Here is a 15,004-nt window from a genome sequence, read left to right as displayed (position 1 = left end):
GCTTTAATGGGGTCAAGATGTCATTCTCTATCGATTCCATAGCATCAGCAAGTCAGATATTGCAGTATTACATGTGAGGACAATAATTTGTGGTAGAGGGTAGACTGGAGGAAAGGTGGGAGACTTGTCAATATATTCAGCTGCCTGTGCCCCTTCAGGGCTCACCTCCATTGAGTCTCAGACAGAGAGGACACTCACTGCTTTTACACCCACAAACTTTGAAACACACACATAGAGATCAACACATGCATTTTGGTGCAGTGACTAGAGTGCTGGGATAGGAGACCAGGATTCAAATCCCCACTAAGCCATAAAACTCACACGGTAGCCTCGGGCCCATCACTGTCTCTTAGTCCGCTCTACCTTCCGGGAATGTTGTGAAGATAGAATGGAGAGTAGGAGTACCATGTATACCACCTTGACTCCTTGGATGAAAGGTGTGATTATAGAAAGAAGAAGGAAGAGAAGAGGAGGAGGAGGCAAACACATATATGCAAGCATGTGTATTTATGAAAGCTCATCCATTTCTGAGTCACACCCACAAAAGTATTTGCTGTACAGACTGCCGTACTTTGAAACCGAGTGTTCCTGTGCCTGTTCAGACACACCCTTGGGTATGCTCTCATGTTAATAACTACATGCATATATACATTCACACAAAACACAAGTAATTTACCTTCTTGGTTGTGGTGCTGAAAGTGACAGCGATATATGCAACACTCAGCTGCATGATGAGGATTAGAGGTCGTCGTAAGCATGCCGATTTCATTAACTGCCCCATGGCAAGAGTTTAGGCACGGGAACGAATTGTGTGTCCGTGTCCGTGCTCTTGGCTGGATCTGACTCTCACTCTTCTCTTCTCTTCTCTTCACTAGGTAAGCTATAAGAGAAGGCTTTAAGAGGGATCCTGCAACTGCAAACTCCTCCCATAGTCAAGGACTTCCAACGCCAGCGAGCCTGGCACCTGCAGACTGGGGCCAATCACAGAATTCGCTAGCGAGATAAAATCTCTTCCTTGCTTAGAAAATGACACACATTGCATCCTTGGCATTTCCAGGAGGGCTTAAATGTTCCTGTGCTTGAAAGCCTTGGCAGCTATTTCCAAGCAATGCTAAGAACACTGACCCTGAAAGTGACATGACCCAACATAATATTGTTTCATATTCACTTTTACCCATCATGCTACTCTCCAGTTTCTAACTCCTGCCAATCTATGCATCCCCATCATGTCTGATTTCTTTTTGTTTTAAGCAAAAGTCTGTATAAACTAACCAACTGGAGAACATTTCTCTCCTGCAGAGCATGCTCAGTCCAAACTGACAGCATCTATGGCAAAACATATTACTTGTGTACAGTGCACAAGACCACCTTCTGCAGCAATTAAAATTTACTTAGCTTCAACCTCTTTCCATTGCAGAAGCAGCAATTATTTATCTTATACCGCTTTCACCCTCTTAAGCTAACCACTTTTATCTATCTAGGAGAGTCCCGGTCTCTCTTTTTTTCCCCTAGTACCTGTTCTTTTTAAAACTGTAAGAAGTATTATGGCCCTTGAAAGACTAACCAATTTATTATGCCCTAAGCTTTCAGGCACTACAGTTCAGTTTTTCAGATGCGTAAAAGTGTTGTCCTGAGTTGCAGGCCCGAGGTTGCATGGGGATTGTAAAAAGAGAGCTCCCAAGGAAATGAAAAGAAGAAAAGTGAAGTGATAATTTCGTACCTAACAATGGTAATTCACAAAACAATTTCTGATGTCAGAGATATCCTGGCATTGACATTGGCACACTAGATTTGGTATTTTTAAGAACAATATTGTGCCTACGACAGAATCCTGCAGCACCCTATTTGTCACTTTTTCCCAGAATGATAAGGAACAATTTGTGAACGCTCTTTGAATTTGGTCAGTCAACTAGCTACAAATCCAATTAACAGTAACTTTGTCCAGCCCACATTTTACCAGGTTCACAAGAATATCACTGGCGGGTTGTCAAAAACCTTACTGAAATCAAGATGTCCACAGCATTTCCCTGATCCTCCAAGCTTGTAACTTCATCAAAAAGACATGTGGTTTGTCTGGCATGACTTGTTCTTGAGAAACACATACTGTGTCTTAGTAATCACAGGATACTTTTCTAATTGCTCACAGAGCAACTGTTTCATTATCTGTTCTAGGGCCTTCCCTGGTATCAACATCAAGCTCACTGGTTGGTAGTTTCCTGGGTCTTCTTTCCCCACTTTTTTTTTAAAGATCGGGACAACATTTGCCTGCTTCCGGTCTGCAGGAACCTCACCTGTTGACAAGTGTCAAGTGACAAGTGACAAGTGTCATGTCTCATCTCACACTTTCTGCTGCATCTACCCATCACTTTCTTTCACAAAAGTTCTATCTTTTGGGGAAATATTTTTTGTGCAAAAGCTCAAAATTCACAAGTATGTGACTGAAGCCTACTAAAAAAGCAACCTTCTGGAGACACACAAAGTTTCTAAATAGGGAAAAATTGAAATAGTTGATCCTTAAAACAACATTCCTTCAGTTTCACTTGCCAAAAGGCATCTCTGAAAATATTGACAGTAAAAGAGTTGTTTCCCCCCTCTTAATTAGCATTTTCAGCATGGCCAGTAGAGTCACAGCTCATTAGGCAGAACTCTGCATAAGCGTTAATATCACTACGCAAATTTACTCTATGTAGCAGCACAAGTCTGCAGGGGTAGCCTGCTGATGAATATGAACTCTTCTGCATTTTTGCAAACACTTGCAAATGTCAATGTTTTTAATGTGGGGTGGGGAATGAATGAACAAATTTAATGGTCAGAAACAAGCTAAAATATACTTGACTGGAAGGTTGATAGCATAGTGAAGCTTCATGTTATCAAGGCCTGAGCTCCAACAGGAAGAACGATATGCTAGCAGTCTCTTGCTGCTTTCTACCTAGCACAACCAGTCTCTAAGCAAAATAATGAATGAAAAAAAATCTAATGTTAGAAATGGCAATAATAAGAAGCCAGTGAGAATATCTCAGTCTCTCAGGACATTTTACTGCTGACCTGAATGTTCTACATGAACAATCTATGGAACCCAACCTTCTGCTGAATACCACTCTACGGTAAATACATTCCAGAGGGTGAAAGCAATGTGAAACTGCAGCATTAAAATTTATTTATTTTTAATTTAAATTTTTATTAACATCACATAAAAAATGCCAAAGAAAACCCCCATGATTATCAAAATTGCAGAACTGTAGTACTGTACAGAGGTTATATTTTTCAAATAAATAGAAACAAGATAATATAGAAAAATAAAAGCATCATGGAAGCCAAATAAAAGCATCATGAAAGCCAAATTTTGCAGTTTGGTTGCGTGAAGACAGTTTTGTATATCTAAAATTGACACTTAGAAATAAAATCCCACCAAACGGTGCAGAAATGGTTCCAAGTCTTCCTCAGCTATGCAATTGTGAGCTATTTTCAATGCAATAGGCAGATAATCTTCCTAAATTAGAATTTATCACAGCGTGTTTTTTTATTGCAGTTTTGAACTGATAGCTTTTACCAGCCATGATGTCTTTTAGAGGAAAGATAGGATAAAAAAACTAAATAGATAAAGAAACAAACAAACAACAGAATGAATCTAGGGTTGGTGTGTTATCATGAAAAGATGATTTGAGCATATTACATCGATCCTGACCTGACTGCACTGCCTACCAATTAGTTTCCAGGCCCAATTCAAAGTGCTGGTTTTGACCTATAAAGCCTTAAATGGCTCAGGACCCAATACCTCAAGGACCACTTCTACCTATTTGAACCAACCTAGACCCGGCAATCATAAGATGATTCAGAAGGTTGAAACATGAGAATGGGCCTTTTCTGTGTTAGCTCCCTGCTTGTAGAATGCCCTCCCCAGGGAGGCTCACCTGGTGCCTTCATTATACATCTTTAGGTGCCAGGCAAAAACATTCCTCTTCCCCCAGGCATTTGTCTAGTTAAACAATACATGGCCTTCTAAATTGTGTGTGCGTCTACGGAGTGGGTGATACTGTTTTTGTTTGTAAGTGTTATGATTTTTTGTGTTTTTATATTGTACACTTCCCTGTAATCTTCGGATGAAGGGCAGTATAGAAACTTAACACAGTGGTACCTCGGGTTACATACGCTTCATGTTACATACACTTCAGGTTACAGACTCCGCTAACCCAGAAATAGTGCTTCAGGAAGAGAACAGAAATCGTGCTCCGGCGGCGCGGCAGCAGCAGGAGGCCCCATTAGCTAAAGTGGTGCTTCAGGTTAAGAACAGTTTTAGGTTAAGGACGGACCTCCGGAACGAATTAAGTTCTTAACCCGAGGTACCACTGTAAAGAATAATATTAAAAATGTCTTACTGCTGCTGTGAATGGTGCCTGCTTTACATTTAGCCATCTGCTTTTCTGCTGCTCTTTCCTGTTATGGGATAATTAATGTAACTTTAGCCTTTTGTGAGCTGCTCCCGGAATCTGTTGAAAGGCAGGTCATAAACCAAATTAGTCAATAATCCAGTATATTAGGATTAGGCTTAGGTTTACCTCAAACAGACCATGATAGAAACAAGAGCCCTCTTCAAGTGTTACTGTCTGAAGAGGCAACATAGGCAGAAAAGGGTTATGTGGTCGTACAAATTCCCTGGACCCCTTGCGTGATATCCATGGAGGCTCCTCACATGGTCGACAGCTGCCTGAGGGAAGAACAGCGCAGCAGACAGGAGTGGCTCTCCGTTTGTGGAATGCTCTTCCCAGGAAGGTTCAGCTGGCACCTTCATTATGCACCTTTACACACCAGGCAAAAACATTCCTCTTCAACCAGGCCTTTGGCTAATTGGCACATGATGCCCTTTTAAATGTGTTGTGGAAGGGGGGATTATTGGGTTGTCTTGTTTTTATCATGTATTTTAGGTTTTTTATACTGTAATTTTAAGTTGTGAACTGCCCTGAGATCTACAGGTATAGGCAGTCCTGTTTTCCTAGAAAAAGAGGTGCTGGAACTTACCATGAGTGCCTCCTTTGTTCTCTTAGAATGGCAATTATTATTATTCACAAAATAAAATAATACAATAATAAATAAATAACAAAATAATAATAATATTTTTCATGACTGAGTGCTTAGATAGGGTGCAGGACCTCCTGAGGTTGGGCAAAATGTTGGGCAAGGCCTTAATTTTTTTGTGAGATAGGCAGGTTTTGCCTATTGCTTAAAAACAAAAAACAGAAAGAGGGAGAGGAGGAAAAGATGTTGTTCAACATTTCAACATGATTGGTGGCCTAATTTAAAAATAAATAGCAATTATTCTCTATTGGAGATAAGGGCTGAAAGCACCCTGGACTCAGATCTTGGCAGGGGTTGGTGGCTACAGCAGAAATGATTAAGTAAGATGCCAAAAAGAATTAAGTAAGCAAAGGAAAATGTGTGTTTTTGTTTGGCTATTTGGGTGGGACCCCGTGTACATGTCATGGAACTGGCTACTCAAGCTCTATCTAGCCACTGGATTTGATTCAAGAGGAATAGACTCAGACAAAGAATGCAAAGTCCAAGACAAAACAAAGCAAATATATTCTTTAGAGTAAAAACAGCTTCCAACTTCTAATAATATCTTTCTATACATATAAAGGGACGCGGGTGGTGCGGTTGTCTAAACTACTGAGCCTAGGGCTTGCTGAATGGAAAGTTGGCAGTTCGAATCCCCGCGATGGGGTGAGCTCCCGTTGCTCGGTCCCTGCTCCTGCCAACCTAGCAGTTTGAAAGCACATCAAAGTGTAAGTAGATAAATAGGTACCATTCCAGCGGGAAGGTAAACGGCATTTCCGTGTGCTGCTCTGGTTTTGCCAGAAGCGGCTTAGTCATGCTGGACACATGACCCGGAAAAACTGTCTGCAGCCAGTAAAGCGAGATGAGCGCCACAACCCCATAGTCATTCGTGACTGGACTCAACTGTCAGGGGTCCTTTACCTTTTTATACATATAAATGTGTAAGGCTTTCATCACACAGTCTCCATGGGAGGCTCTGTAGTAGTAAATCATAATCCTGGATTCGCATGAAGTCAGGGTTGGGCAGGGATGCAAAACAGAAGGCAGGCTGTACAATTTCACTGGCTATAGCATGGGAGCTAAAAGGACAGAAGACAGAGAGTGGAAAGCTGTGGGAGTGGTCTGAATAGATTGGGAAGTGTTATTGTTGCTGCTGCTTTTGTTTTAACAAAGAGAAATAGCAAATATGAGTACAACACAGAAGACAACACTAACACAACAGAGCCTGCCCCAACGTCCTTCTTTCTGTACTGAAACTTAGTCACTTCCGGGTTTGCCGTGTGTGTAACCTGAAGGATACACAACCAGAGGTGTGCGTATCCAAAGGTACCACTGTACTTTAAACTGCTATTTCTCTGTCAGTACTTCTCTGCCGCTGACCACAGCTGAGCTTGAATAGAAGGATGTGAATGAAGCCAGAAGAGCAGGAACATACCTTGCATTCGCAGGAGCCTTAAATTTAGAGATCAGTGACCTTTTCAACTCTGAGGGCCACATTCCCATCTGGGCAACCTTCTAAGGGCCAAATGCCAGCAGTGGGTGAGGCCGGAGGCAAAACTGGGCAAAGCAACAAATGTGAATTTTACCTTTATACAGCATGTGCTCACACAGCTCTCTAGCCTTTATCTAGGCAGGCAAGAGCCATGATCAGGACCAGTGAGGTGTACAGCCTGGAGAGGGGAATGTTCTGGGGAATGTTCTGAGGACTAGGCTTGAAGGTTCCTCCCCCTTGCTTTAGTCATTTTATTTATTTCCCACAAAATGCAGATTCTTTTTTTGTGGCATACAATTTTGTACATACAAAATACAATTTTGGCATACACTTTTTGTACATACAAAATACAATTTTGGCATACAATTTGGACATACAAAATACAATTTTGGCATACAATTTTGTACTCTTTGCTTTAAATGATCTTGAGACTACTAAGGTTAAAGTTGTGTTTGGTAGGAGGTAAGGCTGTGACTGCTTTGTTACACCCCTATATATATATATGTGTGTGTGTGTGTGTGTGTGTGTGTGTGTGTGTACACACACACACACACCCCCACACAGCTGGCAATTTGACTACATTACAGCTGCATATTTGTGGCCTGCTGCTGCCACTGAAGATGCAGTTGCTATGGCAACGCATCTTAACAGCTTCCTTTTGTATGCCATATGCATCTCTGCAATATAAGCCAACCTTCCTGGTTTATTTTTAAGCCACCACATGCGTTTAACACCTTCCTGTCTAGGGATAGCCTATCCAAGTCTAAGAGCAACCTGGAATATCTGTTTTAGCATAGCAGCAATATAGAGCTAAGGATCAATGAAGATGGATGGTTATGGGGAAGAAGAAAACAAGATTGTTGTATGATGACAGAGAAGGACTCTTCCATGTCTGATTGTACCATTAAGAGTCTTTTTATAGGATTTTATAGAAATGTGTCACTTGGTCTGTTAGAGGCTAATAATCTCACACACTACTAATTTTCTAATAATAATTTATTACTATTTATTTGAGTGCTGGCATTTGAGAACAAACATTATCTCTGAAGATATGGGAGAAGTTTTAGAGCAGAACAGGGTTATTTTATATACAGTGGTTTTCGGTTTAAGAACAGTCCAGTTTAAGAATGATGTGGTTTACAAACTACGCAAAACCGGAAATAGTGTCTTGGTTTGAGAACTTTACCTCAGTCTAAGAACGGCACTAGCGGCAGGAGGATTCATTAGGGAAAGCACGCCTCGGTTTAAGAACAGTTTTGGTTTAAGAATGGACTTCTGGAATGGATGAAGTTCATAAACCGAGGTACCACTGTATTAGCAATTGATTTAAGTCGCTGCAACTTGATGCCAACTGAGGTATGTGTGTCTATTTTGGGTTTTTTTAAATAATAATGATGATGATGATGATGAAAATAATAATAATAATAATAATAATAATAATAATAATAATAATAATAATTTATTACTTATACCCGCCCATCTGGCCAGGCCTCCCCAGCTGCTCTGGGCAGCTTCCCACAGGATTTTTAAAAATGCAGTAAAAGATCAAACATTAAAAACTTCCCTAAACATGATTTTAAAGATATGAATGGCAGAAGGTTTTAGATAGATCTCTTCCGTTCATAAAACTATTTAGCAACTCAATAACTGAGAGCCAGTTCTACTCCAGCACTTGAAAGGCATTTCAAATTGGAACATACCCATGTTCAAAAAGATGTTTCCAGAATTCAGAGGCTGGAACAACATGACAATATTTGATTCATAATTTGCAAAATGCTGTTTCCATTCTCCCAGATTGCAGGTTCACATTAACAAAATAATAATAATAATAATAATAATCTAGCAAGTATCTCCCAGTGTTGAAAGGAAACTGGCCTGAGATCCAGATTAATAAGATTCATGAACTCTCTCCAATGCCTCAACAGAGGCTTGCCCTTCATTTACAAACAGGTACTCTGTTCAAGTTCCCTGCCACATGAACACTTTGCTTCTTCATTCTAAAACATGTTCACTTCCTTGAGTAGTGAGAAGACTTGGTCAAACCCTACAGAATTTAGCTTCCTCTGTGTGAGAGAGCACTGGAATATAGTTTATGTATACAGTGATACATAAATCACTGTATACATCCCACCCCACCCTAATCTCTGAGCCCAGGGGTTCCAGGCTTCCTTGGAACGAGGGGCAAAAAAACTGTGGTGCCTTTAGGGCATATGGTTTATATATGCATATATACAACCTGAGCCCAACAGCATTAACACCCTAACAGATCTTGCTTCCCCATTAGGTTGCCAGGGGAGCCTCAAACATGTCTCTGACTCTCTAGCTTCTGCCCACTCTTCTCACTCAGTTCACAGACAATGCTTTCTGCCTATTGTCCTTCTAAGTACCAGCCAGGTGAGGGGGTTGGAAGATCCACCCATTAGCCAGAAGGGCACCATTACTTGGTTGTAGCTCTGGCAACGCAACTCATCCTTTTGGGATGCCGATAAGAACGCTTAAGTGGCCAGCTACAGGTTATCTCACAAAGGAACTTGTCTGATTAGTTCAACAATAGAATCCTCCATTAGACTTTAATACAGGACCCCAAGAACTGGAAGGGACTCAGATTGACCCCCCAAACCTGAAACAATACACAGCCTAGGACCCTCGTACCTACGGGACCGCCTCTCCTGGTATGCCCCAGGGAGGACCTTAAGGTCCATAAATACCAACACCCTAGAGGTCCCGGGCCCTAAGGAAGTCAGATTAGTCTCAACCAGAGCCAGGGCCTTTTCAACACTGGCTCCAGCCTGGTGAAACACTCATCTCGTGACACCAGGGCCCTGCGGAATCTGATTTCTTTCCGCAGGGCTGCAGAGTTGTTCTGCCTGGCCTTTGGCTTAGAATCAGTTTGATTCCCTCCCCCTCTTTCTTTTTTCCTTTCTCCTCCTGTGATGAGGCTGCATTTTAATGTTTTAATGTTGTATTTTAATCTTGTTTTTTAAGTTGTATTTCAAACAACTTGTTTTATTATTGGTTGTTAGCCGCCCTGAGCCCTGCCTTGGCTGGGGGGGGGGCAGGGTATAAATAAATGTAATAATAATAATAATAATAATAATAATAATAATAATATGCAAGCAGTGGGAGCAAACAACCTCCAACAGTAGACAGCAGAACTGGAGGTTCTGCAAGATTCCCACCCTTTGAAAAGCAACAGGATGAGTCCCTAAGGCCCCCTACTCCAAGCTGCTTCTACTCCAGGCAAACTCACAGCTCAAAACCTTGCCATTCTCTGTCTGAATTTCTCTGCCTCCCAATTCAAACTTGCATGTTCTCATTCAGCCCACATTCAGGAGGAGTAGAACACAAAGCAGAACAACAGCATGGAAAACAAAGGAGTGGAAATCTTGGGTAGAGGAACTGCTTGCCCTGATTTCCTAGCTCCTATTCTCAAGATAGCTTTAACAATCATACTGTTTTGACCGAACGCCATAACAAAACTAAATGAGAATATAAACAACCCAGCACGCAACTAAAATCCTAACACAGTAAGATCTAAACAAAATACAGCTGATGATGATTATATCAAGAGAGATCCTTTTGCATTTTAATAAAATGAAATGAAAGACATCCTTTGAGCAACCCTCCATTTAAAGATTTGTCTCTGGTGGCACTGTGGGTTAAACCACAGAGCCTAGGACTTGCCGATCGGAAGGTCGGCAGTTCGAATCCCCGCGACGGGGTGAGCTCCTGTTGCTCGGTCCCTGCTCCTGCCAACCTAGCAGTTTGAAAGCACGTCAAAGTGCAAGTAGATAAAGCGGGAAGATAAAGGGCATTTCCGTGCGCTGCTCTGGTTCGCCAGAAGCAGCTTAGTAATGCTGGCCACATGACCCGGAAGCTGTACACCGGCTCCCTTGGCCAATAAAGCAAGATGAGCGTCGCAACCCCAGAGTCGGTCACGACTGGACCTAATGGTCAGGAGTCCCTTTACCTTTACCTTAATGTATGTGTTTGTGCATAGGGGGAAGTGGGGCAGACTGATGCAGAAAAATTCAATCTCATGTTTTATGTACCAAAATGAGTCAAATAATTAAAAAATTTACTTTATGCATGTCAGAACTAATAAATATAATAATAGCAATCAAAAGAAGTTAGACGATAATGAGAATATAATGACTTGAGTAATAAAAAAAAAGGGTTTTGTACCATTCTGCCCCACCTACAGGGCACTTTGATAAAGTGGATGGGGGACTTTGATACAAAACGTAAATTGTATGAGAATGGTAATTATTTAGAAAAAAATAATGAAAAAAACAATTTTATATTGTGAGAGATCATAATCAGCCTTACAATTTGTTACTTAAAATCTAAATTACGTATCAAAACTAACAATGTTTCACACATATAGACTTTATGGCAGGTTTTCTTAACACAACATCAAAACTTATATTAATCTTTCCTCAAGGACCTATCCATATTTTTAAAAAACTTTGGAAAAACTTTAGAAAGCATAAGAACTCATGTTAGGTAGTCAAAAAATAGTAATTTAAACAAAATGCTTATAAAAAAACAAGATAATTACTTAACGTTTAGCTTCTATTGCACATTATATCCACTGAAGTCAAAAGAAAAAGTATAAAGAGATGATGTTTGAGATGCGCCCTTTGAGAAATTTGGTTTTGGCAACTGCAAAACAACATCCTTGAAATCAATGCTTGCCTTATCTTCTACAATGGGGAAGACAAACATACAAGATCCTGTTTCCCCCCGGAGATATGACACTTGATTATCAGATATTTAGAAATAACTTTGGCCATGTAGTAAACAACAGTGTTTTTTTCTTTTCAAATTTCACGAGCAGGAAATCAGTTTAGAGATTCCATGTAAACTTGTATATTGGGGAACTATTGTACACTAGCGAGTCACTTTTATACGTATCAATGTGCCCCGTGTCTTAGTGTATCAAAGTGCCCCAACAGACATTTTCATAAAACCAAAACTTATTAATAAAACCACTGAACCTATTTACACTTACATGCAATCCTGATTACTGAGTGGGATAACTTATCTTTGGTATTTTAAAATCTTCACAAAACAACATAAAACAGCATTGGAACACTTTTACATTTCACGTAATTTTTCAGTTGGCCACATTAAAAACACACCTACCCTCGTCAAATGCCAACAGGGAACTGGCAGGCGGCGTGGTCGCAACTGTCGTACTCACACATGTATAGACACATTTTAGTGATGTCACGACACAAATAACGTTTCTCGATATTGAAATATTGTTGGTGTACCATTGTGTCCTTTGCATTAATGTGTCCCGCCTCCCCCTAGTTTGTTTTCACGGCTGAAATGAGTTTGTACAAAGATATGAGTTACGTTTGTTTCCTTGCCGTTTTTGGCTTTGGCCCTGTCCACCCCTGGGCATGCAGCCCCAAGAAGCTTCCCTTGAGGCAATGTGACTTTTGAGCTAAGGAAGTTGCCACAGCTCTGAGGCAGACCAATAATGAATCTGAGGCATAGCTGTCAACTTTTCCCTTTTCTTGTGAGGAATCCTATTCGGATTCCCTTTTTTAAAAGGAAAACGTTGACAGCTATGATCTGAGGAGGGAATTGAGAGGAAGGCAACCGATGCTGAATTCTCATGGCTACCATCTTCAGTTCTATCCTGGGAGAAAGGGAGGGGGAACAGAACCATAGTAAATGAATACATGCCGACGGTTTCAATAACATCCATCCTGCGCAGTCAAAGACATTTGCTAAATAAGTGCAAAAATGTTCCCCTTATCAGAAACATTAGGACGCTGCTCTTTGTTTTCAGCATCTGCTAAAGAAAAAGTTGTTTAAGCAAGTTATGTAAATTTCACATGCAATATTATTTTAGAACGTGCTTTTTTTTAAAGTGCTGGTTTTATTTATATGCATTTTTAAAGTGACCTTGTATTTAACATCTGATCGTACCAGTAATTATAGTATATGTTATGTAAACCATTTACAAGTAAATAACATGTTAAGTAGCATGTTAATTCTATTAAATAAATATAAATAAATAAATGTCAAACTAGAGCTGAGCCAAAATTACAACAGCGGCAGAATGGAAATAGTACGGAGTGTGACAAATACAGATCGGAATTGAAATCAATGTCATTTTACATCCAAGTTTAAATACATTTTTGGTCTGTGATAAAAGATAGTCGTGCAATCCCTGATATTGTCTTGACTTAACAAACCGGATTGGCTTAACAAACCATCAGCAACATCGCTACAGCTTGGACTCGAAATTCGCTGCCTGGTTTGTGGTTTGAAGTTTCAAAAAGGAATATCTGAAAATAGTTTTTAATTTAAATTCTGAAACACTGCCCAATTTTAGCCTGTGTGTGAAATTATATTTCTCCTACATCAAAATATACTGGGATCAGTCCATGATCTATGCTAGTTGTTCCCCAACTTTTTCGGGCCACTGTCCCACTTGGTTCTATAAACTCATCCTAAGCAGCCGCTACCCTTTAAAAAGCATAATTCAGAACAGCGGTTTGCACAACCCATGAAGGACACAATAAAATTCAAAACAGTAATTGCACATGTATTCAAAAGATAAATGTATGCAAAAATAAATATATGTTCTGATCTAATCTTGTAGCTAAAAAAAAAAAAGAATATACGGGAAAATAATATTGCATGAAAAATATTTTTAGGCATTCTTGCTACCGAAAATACAAGGGTGAAGGAATTTCATACTATAAATTGTTTATATATAGATACTTCCAAAATATGCAAAAACCTTCAACTACCACAGATGTACAGTAACTAATTTATAAGACAATAATATTACCAATAATTGGCTATCTTGTGGCTTGTTACAACTCAGAATCATAAATACAAACGAATGTGACTAAAGAAACCAAATTTGAAAGCGACAAGAGCAATAGAACTTTAAATATAAAACAAGTAAGGTGTTTCGCTTTAGGCTCTTGCCTAGTCAATTCTAAATAAGAAATCAGTGCACTCAGAAAAGCCCACCTACAGCACCTCCACAACTTAATGCTTAATGGGGCAGTGGAGGGGTGGCTCAGAGGCTTTGTAGATACCAGGGGTAGACATCAAAGGCACCATTGCATGTATAGGCACCATGCTGATGAGCCTTGTCTTTGGATTATAGCACAATTGCCCTTCTAGGGTGACGGTAGCAATAGTAATAATAAATTATTCAGTTAAAACAAACATACCCTCTAAAAATTGAGCGGCAGTAATTAATACAAGGGCAATGAATAAAAGCATTTAATAAAAAGCTTCAGCATTTAAAAGTGGACAGAAATAAAAAATATCTAAAGCTTTTTTCCTTAAACATTGTCAAGATTAGGGCTACATCATTTGTTTCCTGGAGGAGAAAGTTGTGCAATCACAAGGGGCACAATTTTCACACATGATGTATCTCAATCATTTAAGATGATTTATTGAATCGTACTGATTTGCTGAATCCTGATATAATTTCCCCATGAATAACTCCCCGCTCTCAAACAAAAACAACCCCACACACTACTAAAGCAACATTGGCCATGTGGGTCAATGATGCCAACTTTAAAAATGAAGATGAAACATTTTTATTATTTGTTTCAGCTGAGGGATGTTGAGTAGATAGTCTTATACAGGCACCCCCGAGGCTAGTGTCTCAGGTCAGGTCCTGGTGGAGAACAATAAAAGGCCCTCTGCACATGGTCAAAATCAGCCCTCCTTTACCAGCACTTAACATATCCCTGCAGTGACTCCAATCATGAAAAACTGTTCCTGACTCAAATCTGGCTTGAATTAATCCATACTCTCTCCCACCTCTTGGGAAAGAAGAACAAACATATATTGGCCCTGTGCAGATCTAATATATCTCATCCTATTAAGCCACAATATGCCCAAGCCTTGTCCACACAGTCTCTCTCTTTCCTCCTCCTGTCACAGCATGCCACAGTTGAAGACCTCATGGGTTAATTAATCATGGTTTCCTGCTTCATTAGAACTGGGAAACTGAGGTTACTGGGATTGGGGAAACTTATATCTGAATGCAATTTCACCCAATGTGATCCTGGTAACCATAGATCCTGGTTCAGACATAACAGGGGACAACTGTTGGTTAACCCAGGAAATCCACGGCACACCAAGAGGGAGCAAGGAAGAGGTGGTAAACAAGGCTTGGGCACAGCTTGTCTCAATAAACTGAGATACATTATGCCAAAGTCAGGCTATTAATAGGTGGGAATTCAGCCAAACAATAGAGATAATCAGACTCAAGTAGGATGGATACTTCACAAATACCTGTGGGCGTTTCCATTCCACTCTCCCCTGTGGAGGAGTGTTGTAGAAGAGAGATGCATCGCAAGCTGGAAATTCAGGGTCTTCAAAGAGCTTGCCTTCTTCAAGGCATTGCCGCTTGAGTTCGAAGTAATTTTGGTCCTTGAGGGGTTTTGCCGTTGTAGAACGCATGGC

General features: G+C 40.2%; 1 protein-coding gene across 3 annotated transcripts in view; it reads right to left on the bottom strand.

Moving 5' to 3' along the window:
* The window catches only part of CAPN6 (calpain 6), a 52,304-nt gene extending 37,300 nt beyond the window's left edge, over positions 1-15,004 (bottom strand). For 2 of the 3 annotated variants that reach the window (XM_081897346.1, XM_081897344.1), the window contains exon 1: positions 14,834-15,004. In XM_081897346.1, coding sequence (XP_081753472.1) covers positions 14,834-15,001 — 168 coding nt within the window. In that variant the 5' untranslated portion in view covers positions 15,002-15,004. Of the gene's footprint in view, positions 1-676; positions 841-14,833 lie in introns of those variants that run through there. The other variant, XM_081897345.1, reaches the window with a different exon arrangement.

Source organism: Podarcis melisellensis (assembly GCF_964234715.1).
Source record: "Podarcis melisellensis genome assembly, chromosome: Z".
In the NCBI taxonomy this organism is placed as follows: Eukaryota; Metazoa; Chordata; class Lepidosauria; order Squamata; family Lacertidae; genus Podarcis; species Podarcis melisellensis.
This window is presented reverse-complemented; position numbering and strand designations above follow the sequence as displayed.